General features: G+C 36.3%; 2 protein-coding genes across 2 annotated transcripts; one reads left to right on the forward strand and one right to left on the reverse strand.

The window, feature by feature from the left end:
- Positions 1-978: 978 nt before the first annotated feature.
- LOC110383117 (uncharacterized) lies at positions 979-6,502 on the reverse strand. The gene is made up of 5 exons (XM_064042167.1): positions 6,385-6,502; positions 3,770-3,890; positions 3,093-3,178; positions 2,598-2,745; positions 979-1,927 (listed from the first exon to the last, which is right to left on the reverse strand). Exons 2-5 carry the CDS (start codon positions 3,878-3,880, stop codon positions 1,496-1,498), a joined length of 777 nt encoding a protein of 258 aa, XP_063898237.1. The 5' UTR covers positions 3,881-3,890; positions 6,385-6,502; the 3' UTR covers positions 979-1,495.
- A 7,128-nt stretch (positions 6,503-13,630) lies between these two features.
- LOC110383120 (zinc finger protein 254) lies at positions 13,631-16,168 on the forward strand. The gene has a single exon (XM_021343855.3). The coding sequence runs from the start codon at positions 13,746-13,748 to the stop codon at positions 15,339-15,341; it is 1,596 nt and encodes a 531-aa protein (XP_021199530.3). The 5' UTR covers positions 13,631-13,745; the 3' UTR covers positions 15,342-16,168.
- Positions 16,169-18,894: the final 2,726 nt, after the last annotated feature.

An 18,894-nucleotide genomic window follows, 5' to 3' on the forward strand; every position in this document is an offset into this window, starting at 1 on the left:
GGTCTAATCGGAAGTAGATGAGTACCAGTGCTTTTACAAGGAGCGACTGCCCTATCTTATCCCCTCAACCCAGTTACCCGGGCAACACAATACCCCTCGGTTAGACTGGTGTCAAACTTAATTTCAAACGGATTATTTAAATAAAAAGCCATATCAAGATTGTTTATCATTATTTAAGTGCTAGCTCAAATATTGCTATTGGAAGGTGTAAGTAAATAATGAGTAATAGCAGAAAAGTACATACAATTGTGATATGTTATTGCAATCATCATCATCCTCCTGCCCTCATCCTAATTTTATTTGTAGTCGACGCAGCATGTTTTCTCCTTGCACACTTTTCTATCTGCCGTCATCTCACAAGTAATATTCTTTCTAATCATATACACTTTCACACAATCCATCCACCAACGAGGTGGACAGACGACCTTATAAAGGTCGCCGGAAGACGCTGGATGCACGTCGCTTCCAACAGGTATCTGTGGAGATCTAAGGGGGAGGCCTATGTTCAGCTGTGGACGTCCTATGGCTGAGATGATGATGATGATCCATCGTTTCTTCCGTCGTCCTCTGCCCCTATACTCGTCCACGCTCATGCGCATCACCTTTCTCACAACATGACTCTCATTCCTCCGTAGGCAATGTAAATCAAATTATTCTGAAATCACCAAAAAGCAATCGAGCACCTTGAGCAATCGTGGTGATTAACGGTCATTCCTTCTCTGTATGACAAGAGGCCTTTTTTTTTAACGACGTCAAAAATCATCAAATGACCCCTCCCGCTGTGGGTTAGCAGCGGTGAGGGAGTGTCAGACTCTTAATGACTAAAAGCCGTCGTGTTCCGTCGTGGGCCTTTTATATACCAGGGCCGCGGTATCTCTTTCGAACAATCCCGCAGCCCCGGCAGGCCTTGGCATGAGAAGAGGTCTGTGCCATATAACTAATGATATGGGAAGTTAAAAACAAAATAATAAAACGCCCTTGTCACAAATGAACAGTATCATTTATTTAATCTTCAATTTCTCTATTTACATTAACTTAGAACTAACTTATTATAACTTAGGTTACACTTGGCCACTCAAAACTTAGGCTAAGGCATGATGTAGATTTATTTTTATTGATTGGACTTCAATTTTAGGATTAACTGACTTTCACTAATATTATAAATGCGAAAGTAACTCTGTCTGTCTGTCTGTTACGCTTTCACGTGTAAACCACTGAACTGATTTTAATAAAATTTGGTACAGAGATAGAGTTGACCTTGAGAAAGAACATAGGACAATTTTTATGCCGGATTTTTGAAGAGGATAAGGTATGTTACCACCGTAATCGCGAAAAACCGCTAGCAGAAGTTAGCCGAAAGTAATTTTAAGTTTGTATGCCCATTAATCTTTCTGAATTACAAAACAAAGTCCAAAAAAATACACCGAAGAATACAATCATTTTGTCATTGATTGCCGATCAATGACACTAATCAATGACAAAAGAAAATCTAAAATCAGACATCACCATTAAACCTTAACGAACCTCTCTTCATATTTCTTGCATTTCTCATATTTCTTTCCATAATCAGTCTATCCATTTCTTCCTCTCTTCTCTGTTCTAACTCTGCATCTTCCACATCAGGATCCATTGTCTCTATAACTGCTTCTATCAATACTGGACTGCCTTCATCACCTTTTCCAAACCCAACACCTTTTAAATGGTCTTTTACTTCCTCGTTCATATCTTTACCTAAATTACCCATAATCATATTATCCATTACCAAGTTCTCTTTTCTCTTCTCTTGTTTTCTTTTTTGGAGTTTTCTCTTGTTTGCTACTTCCTCTGTCTTGTTGGTTTCCTTGCCTATTTCCATGTTGAGGTGGTAGAAGTCGGGAGAGTCTTTGCAGTCGATGGAATCTGCCGGTCGCGTGCAAGTGAGGGCTTCCTGTAGATTTGAAAATAATTGTGTGGTTTATATTGTGGCTATGATCAAGGGTTTATTTTTAATGATCAGAAACCTTTTTATTTTACTACTTAGTACCTATGTAGACTAGTCTAAAGAACTGAGCCAACTTCAAAAGGACTTTTTCACGAAAGTGTATGAGCATAATTGTTTCAAATTGTTTGTGTATGGTTATTAATGTAATGAACATTGTCTTTATATCTATAAGCTTAGGAGCGCTTAGCAGTGTTCATATACTATAAGCCATGGTATGTATGACTCTCTTTGTATAAAAATCATCTGTCTCTCAAAACAACAAAGCCTAGCTCCTTTACAGTGCATACCAAATCTGAATCCTTGTATTATATTTGTCTACCACTCTACAAGAATTTGCTTAAGAAAGATCATAGATATCATTGATTAACTTTTCATACAGAATTAACTGAGCCTGAAACATTTGTAGGTAACTATTTCCATATTCAGTTTTACAGTCACCCAAACTATCAGTGCTGGCAGCTACTCGAGCAGTTTATATCTAAACATTGTCTGCGCTGATGGCTTTGCTCGTCCAAAAACGCAGCGTAGAATCCATATATTTTAGGCCGTCAGTACGCTACCAATGTAACTGTATAATCAGCCTTAATTGTATATACAAAACGCCACTATTCCTCACCTGATTAAACACAGTCTCGCTGGGACAGATGAAACTCCAGCGGTAAGTCACGTTGCGTCCGGAGGGAGTCTGCGAGGGGAGGCACACGTGGAACACTTGACAATCATTGTCCACGTCTGCGTAATAGCCGTATGTGCGGTTTTCACAACTGTTGGAGAAAAAAGGGGTTAATTTCAGTATAATGTTTAAAAGAAAGAATTTTTCAAGTCTGTCGGTAAACGGCCGAGATATGACAAAAGAAAAAAACTTTATTTGTAGATTTTGATGAGGTTTTTTTAATTGGATAGAGTGATTGAAGAGAAAGGTTTATATGTATAGATAACATCCATTAAATAGTGGGGAAATACTGTTATGTTACTGATAGTTTTAGAATAAAATAAATAATCAGTGACGAAAGATGATCGGAGAAGTTATAAGACAGGTAAGTCAGGGGGAAAAGGACCGAAGGATGATAATGAAATCAGTCCATTTGGAGATAAAAAGTAAAATGCTCACCTGAAAGTGTCCGTGATATTTTCCCGGATAGAAGATGCGTTTGCCGGTAAATTCAAAGTGTCTGCTTTTGTTTGATTTGTCGCTTCCTGAAATAATATAATTCTTACATTACACATCGCTCTTGTGAGCCAACTAATAGTCAGAAACTACTGGTCCAATTTGAAAACCAATTTCAGTGTACAGTTGCATTAAAATTATTTTGTATATTTAATTAATACATAATTTGCATTGTTTAATTTTCTCAGGAATAGCTTGAAGACTTGTATTTTTTTTAAGAATATCCATGGAGTTTCTTGCCGGTACTTTTCTATAAAACCAACTCTCTTTGGAACCTTGCAACTAGTTTGACGTTTCGAGAGAACTTTCATAGGCCTATTTGAAATAAAAACAAATACTTTGACTTTGAGGTAGTCCAACTATCGAGGGCAACAAAAATAAAATTTCCCAAGACACGCAGGTAAAACTGCTAACCAAAGCTAGTCAAAGGTATTCAAAAATTCTGCCGGGGCTGCGGGATTGTTCGCGCGATTTACCGCGGCGCTGGTACATAAAGGGCTTAAGAAGGAACATGATGGGTTTTAGTCAGTTAGAGTCTGACACTCCCTCACGCTGCACCCACAGCAGGAGGGCTCATTTGATGATTTCCCATAAAAAAGGTATTCAAAAAATCAACGTACCCTTAATGCTGTGATGACAACCTCATCCTTTTCCACCTTCCTCACGAGTTGAGCATTGACGTGCATCATCATAAGCAATATGACAAAATTTCTGACTCGAAGAGACGCCATCTTGGATTCCCTGGTAAAAAGGTAAGGAGTGATTTAGAAAGACAAATAAACTTGGTTTCATTTTGTATGTAATTTTATAACAATTTGTTTAATTTTAAATAAGTGCTGAAGATATAATTTAAAAAACTGCTTATCTATACTAATACATATTATAAAGCTGAAAAGTTTGTTTGTTTGCCTGAACGGGCTAATCTCAAGAACTACTGTTCTGATAAAAAAAAAATATTTCATAGTTGGAAATCTAAACAATGTCTAAAAATTATCAAATTTCCACAAACACATGTTACCTTATTACATAGAGAGAATTATTACGTAGTTTGGCAGATTTATATCTATATCGGGTGTGTCATCCACAATCACATTAAATGAAATGCGTTAATATACTGGTTAATATATGTCTATTAACACAAAGAAAAAGAAGAACACATAAAAATAAAAAAACGAATTTTTCAAACAAAGTAAATAGAATAAAAATGTGCTAAAATTAAAACACCATATAAAAGTCATTACAAACAACTGAAATTCTCCCTTGAAATCAGACAGATGTCAACTGGTCAAAACATTCGATACTCCTAACTTTATCTCTACACATGATGTTGTAAACTATAAAACGAAGAATGACTCCTGTGGTTAAACCACTGAATGTATTAGGCTATTTTTTTTACAATAAGCCATAGAATATCATAAAGTATATGCGATATGATTTAATGTGATTGTGAACGACACACCCTGTATAAGTATTGAACTGCCTGTTTTTTCTGAATAAATACTTTTTCTTTTTTCCAGTCGCTAATTTTCTTTATTTATTCATGCATATAATTAAAACTACATTACGGCACTTTTAATTTAACGTAATTAAGTAATTTAGATATTCACTTAATTAAATTAGCACTTTAATGGAACACCACAATCACAGTATGATAGGACTGATCACGAAACTACACTACCAGGTTAATAGCCATTATTTCTGAAGTATTCCTTTATAATCATTTTCATTCCATAATATTATCCTTTAACAAGTATATTATGGGAAAACAAAGGAATTCCGTATAAACATACCGTAGCAAACTTTTCTACTATAAACTGGTTGGATCTGTTTTATATACATACCTATGTATATAATAAGAATTAAAAAAAAACTATTGTATCCAGGTATTTCATTTTCCCATGGGCTGCTATCTCTTCTCATACAAGGAAAGAATTTTTCTACTGAAAACTGTCATCATCATCTTCCGAGCCTTTTCCCAACTATGTTGGGGTCAGCTTCCAGTCTAACCGAATTCAGCTGAGTACCAGTGCTTTACAAGAAGCGACTGCCTATCTGACCTCCTCAACCCAGTTACCAGGGCAACCCAATACCCCTAAGTAAACTATTTTTCAGTTTCTAGCTTTTATAAAATGTATAAAGCTAAAGAGTTGATATGAATGCTCTAATCTCAAGAAATTATGGTGAGGTTTTAAAAAGATTTCAATTTGTCAGCCCATTTATGATAGCCTTTTTTTGTGTTATACAAGTTTCTGACAAGTAGGCCCACAGAGTAAATAATATTAGTGTACTCAAAAATTCTAAAATTACCTAGACTGATAAATCATTACTTTTCGAACACAAAATTAATTTATAAAACTAAATACCCTTCACAATTTCCTATGTGTTTTTGCTAGGCAGAAGAAATCACGAAACTCCCCAGGCATCGAACCTGAGACTTAGTTAGCTGCCTGCCGGGGCTGCGGGTTTGTTCGCGCGAGTTACCGCGGCGCTAGTACATAAAGGGCTTAAGAAGGAACATGGTGGGGTTTAGTCAGTAAGAGTCTGACACTCCCGAGCGCTGCACCCACAGCAAAAGACATTTGATGATATACCACCAAAAAATACTTAATTAGATATGCAATCTCTTGTGAAATTCACTGTAAGGCCCAATAATTTTTAGTAAATAATTATAATAAAATTGTAATAGACAGCTGTGTTGCTGGGAAGTTTGTTCTTCACCGCTTCTTCTTTCCAGCCATAACACTAGGAAGTGGTGAAAGAGGGGCGTTTTGGGGGCGCTGTCCTTTTGTAATTTTGACGTGTTAAAAGCTCCCTTCAATAAACGTTTTTGACCTTGACTTTTTAATTAAATCGCTAGCCAAATATAATACTTACTAATATTCTAAAGAGGTAAAGTAAGTTTGTATGTAGGAAGTAATCTTTGGAACTGCTGGTCGGATTTCCAAAATTCTTTCACTGATAGATAGCTACAATATTCCTGAGTTCTATAGACTATATTTTATCCCAGTACGGGCAGTAGTTACCACATGAAAACGGCTAGTTACACAAAGACACTTCACATCCGAGCCTTTTTCCCAACTATATTAGGGTCGGCTTCCAGTCTAACCGGATGCAGCTGAGTACCAGTGCTTTACAAGGAGCGACTGCCCATCTGACCTTCTCAACCCAGTTACCCAAACAACCCCTTGGTTAGACTGGTGTCAGACTACACTTGCAAGCAAAAAAAATGACTCACCGATTTTTTAATATATTTTTTTTGTTTTTTCACAAACACTTGGCACTGTATGTAATGTATGGAGCACTGAATACTAGTGGTGACACCCGGGTTGGCGCGTATGTCTCTATGGGCACTGCGGGTGATGTGGACGTCTTTTATAAATGTCCGGGCTGTACTTCAGTTGAGGAATTCGCAATGATATTTGTAGGGTCAGCAGAAAAATGTTTGTTTTTTTTTTCTGTGGGGTTTTTTTTCGATTGTGTCTTAGAAGTTGTATGGATTTATAGGCACGGTATTTTATAGAAAAATGTAGGTATTCATTTTAAAAGAAAAAAACATGCTGCAACTACCCAAAATAAAATTGGGATAAAGACAGGAGGATGAAAATGATGATGATGTACGTATTTATTTTAAGTATATTATTGCCCATTATTAGTTTTCGTACAGTTATTGCCGAAAAGTTTACTTTTTTGAACTCACAATATTCTTTGACTTAATATGGGAATGGGTTCTGAGATTAGCTTGTTCAAACATACAAAGACTTTATTATTATTAAAATATACATTACAATATTTATCTTATTACTTTATAATATACATTTCGTACTCTTCACAAATTCTCAACTGGGTACATAGCAAATTACCATCCTACCTTTAAAAAAATTGTAACCACTTTACAAAAAATAAAATAACACGTTTTTCTGCTAACCATACATTGATCTTGGCTTGGGCAGTCTCATAGCGATGTGACGTGAAAACTAAATGCCTTAACAAAAACACCAGTACATTACCCATTGATACCACATTCTATAGAATCCTGCACGTTTGTTTTATTAGCTCATCAAGGTCTTTTAACTATTTGGCTAGCCATTTCCTATCTACTCCTTCCCAACTAACATCCCCTCGGTTGTGAAATTTTCTGGATTCTGGGTATCGTCATCTGTCTAGGTTTTCGCAACAATGTTGGGGTCGGCTTCCAGTCTAACTGGATGCAGCTGAGTACCAGTGTGCCACAAGGTGCGACTGCCTATCGGACCTCCTCAACCCAGTTACTTGGGCAACCCGATACTCCTCGGTAATACTGGTTGTCAGTCTTTCTGGCTTCTGACTACCCGTAACGACTGCCACAGATGTTCAAATGACAGTTGGGACCTGCCAATTTAACGTGTCTTCCGAAACACGGAGGAACTCGTCATGACAAGATCCCCTTCCATGGATCGAGCGTTGATTGCCGTGACGTTTAAGCTACTCATTATATAGGTGCTACATTATCTCCCAAGCCTTTTCCCAACTATTTTGGGGTCGGCTTAAACTATACATATACATAGATGCTATGACATACTAAAATATTTTCTTAAGGCGAGGAAGTGGTCAACAATAATTCCATAACCGGCACGCGCATCTAAGGCGCCAAAAGGGGTCGGAGCGTCTGAGCGGGGCGAGGATAACAATACGCGCGCTAGCTTATAACTAAAAGTCGTAAGCGACAAAATGGTTTTGTAATTTTAATATTTAGAAATGATAATTTAATAAAAATTCCTACTACCATTTTAAAGAGTATGTATATACTCAACTACTAAAAAAGTTAAGAGGCTTAAATCGGTCCCGTTTGCCCATAATATGTGAATCTCTTTTTAAAAAGAGGTATGTTTGATATATTTTTCTCTGTTATAAAAGTTACCTAATCATGTTTCTACAACTAACAAAATAAGGCTTATATCATGAACTTTCAGGTAACCAAGTTGTATTTTGATCCGTTTTGTATTTACTGAGAAAAATTGACATCCTTGGCGCCAAAAATTCCAATTCGTCCTCTTAATTAGGCATCTGTTAAAGGGTTGAGAGTTTGAAATGAGTGTCCATGGGTGTCAATGAGTTTCTTGCCAGTTCTTCTTTATGATACAAACTTCGTGGAACCCTGATGTTTCGTAAGTTTTCATAGGCATATTTTATGTAAAAAAATAAATGAATTTGAATTGGAGGACATACTTATAGGTTATCGCTCCTTGTGGCACACTGGTACTCGGCTGCATCCAATTAGACTGGAAGCCGACCCCAACATAGTTGAGCAAAGTCTAGGCATCATCATCCTCCAGCCTTTTTCCCAACTATGTTGTGGTCGGCTTCCAGTCTAACTGGATGCAGCTGAGTACCAGTGCTATACAAGGAGCGACTGCCCTACCTGACCTCCTCAACCCAGTTACCCGGGCAACCCAATACCCCTTGGTTAGACAGATTAGTGGTTAGCAAAGTCTAGGCATATGATAGAAAAAAATATCCTTTTTAAAATTCTAAGTAGGTACATATAAAGAAAAAAAAAACCTTAATCCAGATAGCCAAGGGTGATAAATAACTTGAACAGTTAGAAAAACTGTTATATACCTACACAGTCGCGTCGAAAATTCGCGCGGCGACGCGTTCAGAATGACTAAATGAGATATTTTAGTAAAATTTACGGGATTTTTTTTATTGTTCCAGCTGTAATGGGGTCTGTAGGTTTTTGCCTTTTATTCGTGTTAAGAATAATTTCTTTGAGTAATCTTTTTTGAAGTGATTCAGGATTTTTTTTAGGACGATTGAGATTTTTAATCTGATATGAAGGAGTAAGGCGTTGTGACTACGTGATTTAGTACATGTTTCTTGCGGTTTTGACCGTATTCTGTAATTTGGTTTTTGCCTAAAAATCCTGGGGAAACTTCTTCCCGCACCCGGATAAAACATAGCCTATGTTCAGCGCAGATAGTGTAGCTTCCTGACAGTGAAAGAATTATTCAAATAGGTTCAGTTCTTGAGGTGAGTGCATTTGCAATATTTGAAACAAAGATTTTAAAAGTTCTATTCACTAGTCATCATCATCCTCCCTACATCCCAGTTTTATTAGTGGTCGGTGCAACATGCTTTCTACTCCCGTACTCTTCTATCTTCTTCTTCTCTTCACAAGTAGATAACATTCTTTCTTACCATACCGACTTTATGCACACTTCATGACCCCCAAAAATTATGTACAAAGGATGGTTAAAAAATATTATTTGAATCACGTCTTTCTAGTTTTAAATACACTAAAAAATCTAGACAAATGGCATTTAAAAAAACACGAGATGTACAAAGAAATCTTGATAAAACGACTTAAGATGCACTTGAACTGTTATTTTACCGTTTTTTCTAAAAGTTAGGCACGTTTGTGAAAAGATCTGGAGTCTAGATCTTAGCGTTTAGACCCCTAAAGTGAGTCATCTTGACTGTGTAATCTAGGCGGATTAGTAGAGTCGCCTTTTGTTAATTTATTTTTGGTTTTGAAAACTATCTTATACTTCAATTATAATAAAGTAACATCCATATTAATATGTGAATGTATTTTTGTCAAATAATTTTAGGAGTCCCTGTTTAAAGAGTGAAAATGCGACCCTATTAATAAGACTACGCTGGCAATCATCTGTCCGTCTGTAACGAGGCTGTATCTCTTGCTTGAACCGTGATAGCTGAAATTTTAACAGAATAAATTGTACCCTACTATTGCCGGTATAAATGAAAACAGAATAGAAAAAAAATACCGATGTGATTAGTTCAAAATACATTAATAAAATGTTTTGGTGAAATTAGTACCTAGTATCTACTTATTTATTTACTAAGTTTCGAACCCACACCCTTTAACAAAAGCCAGTGCCTAACCACTAGACTACTAGACTAGACACATCTTAAAATATATATTTTACTCCCAAAAAAAAATACTGAAAAACAAAAAATATAAAACAAACGCCACTCATTTTCGTCCAGTCTAGCCAGAAGATCAGTGACCTCGTGCGAATATGAATACACACAGATATACAATAACTCTACATTTTGCCGTGTTTAGAATATAATAAATACTAATAATGCAATTATAGTAATAGCCCAATTTATCTGCATTAAGTTGCATGACAATGACGCTTGAAAAACCGTTATTTTGAACTGTAAAAGAAACATTTTACAAGAGAGTTAAAGCTCTCATGAAAACTGCGAACTTTTAGTCGGCCGATAGTTTGTTTGGGCTCATAAATCAGTATGAAGATGAATGGTAGTACGCACGTTATAAAGATCAGGTATTTAGCCGGTATCAGACCGACTGAAAACTTTGATTGGAATCAAGATTGTCTTTAAAAAAAAATTACAGACGATTTTAAAAACCTCTGAAAACAAAAAAAAAATCTAGGTTAGAAGTTGAGTGAAATAGACGTAACTGCATCCACTAGATACCTACTTTTTATGTCGGTTAAAAGAAGAATTTCTCATTTTTATCTGTATGTCTGTGTGCGATTGTTTCGCGTTTGGCTGAACCGATTTTGACGCCGTCTTCGCCGCATAATATTTGTAAGATTGGGTTGGTAATTGGGGTAATAAGATGTTGGTTTGACCCAAATAACGTGCAGAAAAGCCTTAAGAAACAAAATTATGTAATTACTAGCTTCCACCCACAGTTTCCTGAGGGAACTCCTTCCTGTACATGGGTAATAAGTAGCCTATAGCTGCTGTAAGTAGCCTATATATAGCCTTCCTCTATACTCGAACTCTTCAGTCTTACAATATTAGTATAGATTCTACGTCATCAATGTAATAAAAATGCCAGCACGTTGAGACTTCGACAATTTACGTACAAGATACCTACCAATAGTACCGTTATTTCAAGTAATATACTGTACTTATTCATCTGCCGAGCCTTTTCCCAACTATGTTGGGGTCGGCTTCCAGTCTAACTGGATGCAGCCGAGTACCAGTGTACCACAAGGAGCGACTGCCTATCTGACCTTCTCAACCCAGTTACCCGGGCAACAAAATACCCCTTGGTTAGACTGGTCGCCAGGCTTTCTGGCTTCTGACAACCTGTAGTGACTGCCAATGATGTTCAAATGACAGCCGGGATCTACCAATGTATCATGCCTTCCGAAACACGGAAGAACTCGTCATGACAAGATAACTGCTCCCCAACAATGGAACGACCGCACCAAGCGTTGCTTAACCTTATGATCATTCGACCCGTGCTGACAAGACCCTTAAGTTTAGTTTAAACTTAAGTGCCTTAATTTTCTAAATTACGATTTTGATAACTACTTCCACCCCCTAAGCTATCTTAAGCTCTTCATTGGGTTTCTATCTCTACACTGCAAACGTAACGTCATCAAAAATGGTTCAGAGTCTATACCTACTTCAGAGCACGATTTGAAACCACAACAGACTGCGACGTTACAATGCAGGATAATTATGCAGATTTAACACATAATTCTTTTTAAAAATCACATAAATAGCGTCGATTCTCAAAATGGCACAATGTATTTCAATTTTAAAACGGGGTCACATGTACCTGATGTACCTATATACTTATGTATTTTTCTGGGCCGTGACTGGATTTATAAAATCATTATAGTATCGTCAGAATTGCTTGAAAAGAACTTTAATTTTAAATATCCGATAGCCCTTTCTTTTATTTTTTTTTATTATTTTTTTATTTGTTTATATCAGGCAACTAGGGCCCATAGAAAATACAATACATACATAATTAAATTACAATAATTATAAACTAATACATATAAAATAACAATTAGCGACAAAATATCTAGGTGACTGTCTGTGTGACTGGTGGTATTGTCTTTATGTCGGAAAGCACTACCTATAAACTATAAGTCCTGGCTGTCATTTGTACGGGAAGTTAGAAGCCAGTAAGTTTGACAACCAGTCTTACCAACGGGTATTGGGTTGCTCTGGTAACAGGGTTGAGGTCAGATAGGCAGTCTCCTTGTAAAACACAGGTACACAGCTGGATTCTGTTAGATTGGAAGACGACCCATCCATTTTGCAATCACATTAAAAATAACTTTTTAAATTACAGATTTTAAGCCTGTGCATATTTTCACTATTTTTAGTTTTCGAAATTATAGCCATTTATCATTGTGTTTATATTATGTAAAGTCTGAAAATATGAGAATCTTGACCCCTTATATAGCATGGATACTTATCTATTGCTTAATGGTAAATATTCAAAATTATTGCAGAAGTAGGTAGGTACTTAATACCTACTAATTATATTTTTCAGCGTAGGTCACCAGGTAGGCCTGAAAACTGATTAATATTACCTACTTACTGTCTCAAAATTATGACTTTTTTATGAAATGGCCACGTAATTTCACGATTTGAAAGGTATTTTTTAATAGCATTCATGATTTTACAAAAAGGTTCAATTGTAGACAGTTAGGGCAGGTCAAAATATAAATAAACAAGCCTATGAATTATTGTATGTACACTTAGTAGAAGATTTAAATATATGCCTATACATACCTCCATAGATATTTTTATACATGATTGCTGGATGTTATGTAAAAGATCGGTAAGGTCATTGGCATGAAGGCTTTATTCAGTATTCCATAGACGTTCATATTGTTATTCGCAGACCACTGTGAATCTAAATAAATTGATACTATGTTATTTGATAGTATCATTTTGTGTGATACGCAGAACTTATTCTACTGGCATTCGGCCCTATTTTCTTGTATAAATATTTTAAGAAAGAACTAGGTAGGTATATTAAAAAAAAAAACTATAAGGTAAGCAAGTAGGTACCTATGTATTGAAGGGCAGTTTATAACTTACGAATGTTTTGTAAATTAAATGCCTACATCATCATCAGATCATAATATATTATAGTTCTTATGATAATATTTTATTTAAGAAAAAATGTGCCTGTTATGGGAAAAGAAATAGGAAAATCTAAACTAAATTAAACAATCGCTTACTTATTTTCACGCTTAAAATACTGCCATCTAGTATCAACAAAAGAAAACAAATGGTCAAAATAAAAACATTTGTTGCAAAGAAAATACAATAGATGGCGCTTGTAAATGCTGATTCAGTGTTGCTAGTTTTGAAGCATACTTTTTAAATGTTAATTCAAAATGAAACATCAGGAAAATATTATACCAAACAGCATTAGCATTGTTATTATTACTACTTAGATTAAAAGTACGATAAACAAACTAATTACGATAAAACACATGAATATTGTAAGAACTGATCGTTGTATCACGATAACTTTTCAGTATTAACTGAGTAGCTTCAAATTTTTTGGGCTGCACTATTGATCTCGAGACTTTCTTTTGATTTCACATAAAAAAAAACTACAATTTAACACTTATGTTAAGTAATAAGCAAAGTAAAAATAAATACTAAAAATAAATACTATAAATAATAAAAGTCAAGCATTAAGTTATCTCATAGTAGATTTTCTCCAACGCATTCTTGGCAACACTTACGCGTCTATTGTCAAAATGGTTGTTTATCATTGAAGTCATTCACATTTTTCCGAAAAATATACATTTTACAATCGAATGAAGTAAATTTAGTTGATAAATAACAATGTGTGACGAAGATGAAGCCTTCTGCCGACTGTGCGCCGAACCAACGAACAAAGAAACGCTAATTTCCCCCGACGACGATGTCGGAATCAATTCTAAAATAGCTTCGAAACTATCCTGGATAAATATCGATGTTTCAACAACAGATACTCTTCCAAAAAGCATTTGTTACTCATGTTTCGACTTATTAGAACGTACTTGGTCCTTCTTACACAACGTGAGGACCGCACAAACAAAATTGAACGAGATTTTCTTAAAGAAAGATGATAAAGAAAATTTGTGTTCCGAGGTGAAAAACTTACAAAATAATGAGGGAAAACCCGTGAATATGGACTGGGAAGACTTTCAGGACGTCAAAAGAGATGTTAAACCTGAAATTTGTGAAGAATTGCAGATTGTAGACCCAAATTCGTTGTTAGAATTAGCTTCTGTTAAAGTAGAGAGGATAAGTGCTGAAAATATACTCCAAAACTCTGATGGTTTTCGCAGTACTGACTCCGACGCACCTTTATACATGTCTGTTAAGAAGAAAAAGCTGAAAAAGAAAAAGAAATTAAGGTACAACTCTGATTTGGACACTGAAAACAATGCGAATGAGATAGAACAGGGTGCGTCTCTCACCTGGGACGAATACATGTGCCGATGTGCTGACTGCGATGCTCAATGTAAGAACATAATGTCTCTACGGCTACATGCGTTACACATACATTCCCGTTGTTGCACCTTCAAGTGTTCTGACTGTGGTAAAGTGGTCAATAACTATAAATCTTTTGTTAACCATGTTCGTACACATAAAAAACTTCTACGATACTGCTGTGAATTTTGTAATAAGTTATTTACTATGGCAGCATATTTAAAAAAGCATAGAAACACATCACATTCGAACGCATACAGACTGACGTGTCAAAACTGCGGTTCTGTCTTTGAAAATGAAGAACTATTGCAAGATCACATAATATTATACGCGAAACCGTTCAGAAAACGGGCTGTAAAATGTGAAAAGGAGTACGAATTGAAATGTGAACATTGCAATAAGGAATTCAAATCTCGGAGCAACTTACAACAGCATAAACTAGTACACACGGAACGTAGCAGAGATTTCTCCTGTCATATATGCGGTAAGATGTTCTTCACTAAAGGAACTCTGAGTACGCATATGATGACCCACGAAGACACGAAACCTTTCAAATGCGAATTCTGTCAAATGACGTTCCGTGCTCGAGGGAATCTTCAATCCCACATCAGTTTACACTCTGGTGCGAAACCATTTGTCTGCGAACAATGCGGAAAAAGCTTCAGAGTGAAAAGACACTTAAAATCCCACTCGATAGTACATACAGACTTAATGCCTTACGTTTGTGAATATTGTAATAAAACTTTTAGGTTCAAAACACGGTTGAATTTACATTTAAGACAGCATACGGGTGCGAAACCGTATAAGTGTATTTATTGTCAAAGAGATTTTACGAATGGATCTAATTTTAAAAAGCATATGAAACGTAGACATAATATAGATACTTCTAGAAGACGGGTTAATATTGTTGTGGAAAATGATAGGAGTATCGAAGCTAGTGATGCGGAGGCTAATCAGACATAAATATTGTTATAAAGTTTTTCAGAGTACCCAAAGTAAGACGGGCCTTTCCTTTTCGGGCTTTGCCCAACTATGTTGGGGTCGGCTTCCAGTCTAACCGGATGCAGCTCAGTACCAGTGTGCCACAAGAAGCAACTGCCTATCTGATCTCCTCAACCTAGGTACACGGGCAATGGTGACTGATATTCAACTGTCACCGGGCTGTACCTCATGAACCGCGATAGCTAGACAGTTGAAATTTTCACAGTTAGTTATTTCTGTTGCAATTTTAATAACAAATACTGAAAACTATAATGAAATAATTATTTTAATGGTCCCATTTAAAAAACATTTTCCTTTGGCATGGTCCGGAACTTCGTGCGCCAGTCCGAGTCGCACTTTTCTGTTTTTTTTTCTTCCAGTTTATACATATTTACAAAATATTATGTTAACTAGCTACTTCCAGCATTGCCCCCTTATCAGGCTAAAAAATAGTCCATAATCACTGCCCAGATACAATCTACATATAAAAATTTCATGTCAGTTCCAATATCAAACAATGTAAACCAAAAAAGGGGTGTTGGCATTTATAAAATTAACTTGCATTGGAGGGAACTAGGTACTACATACTTCCTGATATACTAACAGAATTTATCCCCATGCCAAGTTTCATCTAAATCGGTTCAGCCTTTTTCAGCAACAAACAAATAGACAATTAGACTGCCAGTAGAACTCAGTTTTATTTTAAAAGATTGTTAGCTATATTTGTACCATTTCTGTTAATAGTATTAATTATTATTATAAAACCCATATACAGTACTTAGTAAGTAAATAAAGCAATATTTTATTTATTTGTTGTTGTTTCAATTTTGTACCTTTAAAATAGTACCTGTTTTCCCGCGGTTTCGCTGGGAACTACTGCCCGTAACTGGTTATAGCTACATATAAATATAGCCAATGTTACTCGGAGATAGTCTAGCTTCCCAACAGTGAAAGGCTTTTTCAAATTGGCTCAGTAGTATCGGAGCCTTAAATGGACACTAATATTAATTGGATCTATATGTAGACATGACGTTATTATAAATTTTTGATTCGATAACTAAAATTACTGGAAAATTATTCATTTTAACGCTCATTTCTTCTCTGTATGGCTGTGCTCTCTGCATTGGACATTAAGTACCGTTTCACTGGTTACCGATAAGAAGCATCGGTTAGTTATCTGATAGTTAATGCTATCTGCCAGATAAAAGCTGCTTATACCTAATTTCCGCCAGATATTGCTATCCGAGACCTGTAAAACCACAAGATATAGTTTATCTCCCAGATATGATCCAGTTAAACTATCAGAGTCTACCAGTAACTTGGCTGTAATATCCGAGACCTGTGAAACCAAATTTTATAGTTCACCAGCCAGATAAGTCCCTGATAGACTATCAGAGACTTGTAAACTGGCCGTAATATCCTATCCAAAAGCAAGTGAACTTTACACTACCAGTTATATCGCGCTCCAATTAAACAGTAGCTCAATATACAATGAGTAACATTATACAAGATACGGTCTGTCTGCCCGTATTGTTGTCACCGCTCTTTTGTTCACGATGTATCCACGAAAACTAGTGTTATGTTTTAGTAGATATAATTCAAATTAATGATAGTAGGTAATCATAATGGTTTTTTTTTTCAGAAGTCGTGGTGGCTCAATGGGTAAATAACCAACGTCTCAAATATGAGTGCGTGGGATCGATTCCAGGGGCCCGATTCTCCTAAGTTAATTGTCAAAATTGAATAGAAATTTAATGATTTGCGATTGGTCTGCCATTTGGTCTGTACGGTAGTTTTGCTCTATAATCATATTGCAATCGTAAATAAAACGAATGAAAAACATAAAACGAAACGAATAAAAACGTTTGTTCGTAATTGAGTAGTGATTGGATCTCAGTCGGATGTGAATCGTATGTCACTTAAGTAAAATTAGTAGAATCGCGCCTCAGGTCAGGAAAGTAACAATGCAACTATTCTAAGTTTGTATGTATGTACTTTCTAAGTATATCTTGGACACCAATGACTGTGTTTCGGATGGCACGTTAAACTGTAGGTTCCGGCTGTCATTTAACATCCTTGGCAGCCGTTACAGGTAGTCAGAAGCCAGTAAATCTGACAACAGTCTTAACAACGGTTACTGGGTTGCCCGGGTAACTAACTGGCTGGAGGAGGTCAGATAGGCAGTCGCTCCTTGTGGCACACTGGTACTCAGCTGCATCCGGTTAGACTGGAAGCCGACCCCAACATAGTTGGGAAAAGGCTCGGGAGAGATGATGATGAAGGTACCTATATACATATCATTGTTTTATCATTATATTTATAGGTAATATTTACTTTAACTTATTATGATTAAATTATTTGTTTTACACACTGGCTAGGCTGGATGAATTTACGTCGATCAATACCCACTTTTACGATGTGTAAGCACTTAAACATTCATATTTACAATGATATATTGCGTGTAAAAGAATTGTTGGCACTTTAAAGCAGTGTCGTTGCGCCTGTCAAATCAAATCGCGTGTTTTAGCAAATTAATCATACAAGTTGAGCTATTATATGCTGGCATAGATCACGTCATTAAGCTCTCTCCAGTGACGGACCTACATAAATAAGTAGCATAGATTATTTAGTCAGTAGTTAGGACATTTTTTGAACGGGCTGTGGGATTATTCGCTCGAGTTACCGCGGCGCTGGTACATAAAGAGCTTAAGAAGGAAATTATGGGGTTCAGTCTGTAAGAGTCTGACTCTCCCTCACGCTGCTAACCCATAGCGGGGTCATTTAATGATTTCCCATAATAAGGTCCCTCATCCCGTGGAAACCACTTCAAGCACCAGGATGGAATGCCTTCCTCTATAAACGGGCTAACTACTCGTAACACAGATAGTTTTTTTTCCAAATCTGGCCAAAACTCTTCAGCTTTATTAGTAAAGATTTATGTAGGTACCTATATAATATACGTGGAATAGGTCTGGCTTGAACGTGGATATTTATAGAGTAAAGAACGACTAAAGTTCGATTAGTGATCATTGCTCGTTCTTTCAGCTGAAAAAAATTACAGTTGGCCAAACGCCTCCCTGAATTATTAATATTCTTCTGTTCCCGGCGACCTTGGCAAGGTTGCATTCAGAAATCATCTCAAATGACGACCTCGTTGGCCTGTCGAACTGACAAACTGATGGTCGCGGGTTCGATTCCCTGTGCGGTCGACATGTTCGATGAACATGCTTGTTGGCTGAAATCTGGGTGTCGTTATATAGGTATTATTTATGTATGTAAAGTATATGTAGTTTATCAGTTCTGTCAGCACCCATAAGACAAGCTAATGAATAGCTTACCATGGGGCTAAGTACCGTAGGTATGTGAAGACATCATCTTCCGCTAACCGATCGTGTGTGAAGGTGGCGGATACTAAAAAAAACCTTATTAAATCCTTACTTCGGCATAGTTTTTAGCTCTTGTATGCTATAGGTGCAGTTTCTGATGTCCTATCTACTACATTGATTAGTCTTAGTAAAGTATGTCGTGGTAACGC

This window comes from Helicoverpa armigera, chromosome 27 (assembly GCF_030705265.1).
Source record: "Helicoverpa armigera isolate CAAS_96S chromosome 27, ASM3070526v1, whole genome shotgun sequence".
Classification (NCBI taxonomy): Eukaryota; Metazoa; Arthropoda; class Insecta; order Lepidoptera; family Noctuidae; genus Helicoverpa; species Helicoverpa armigera.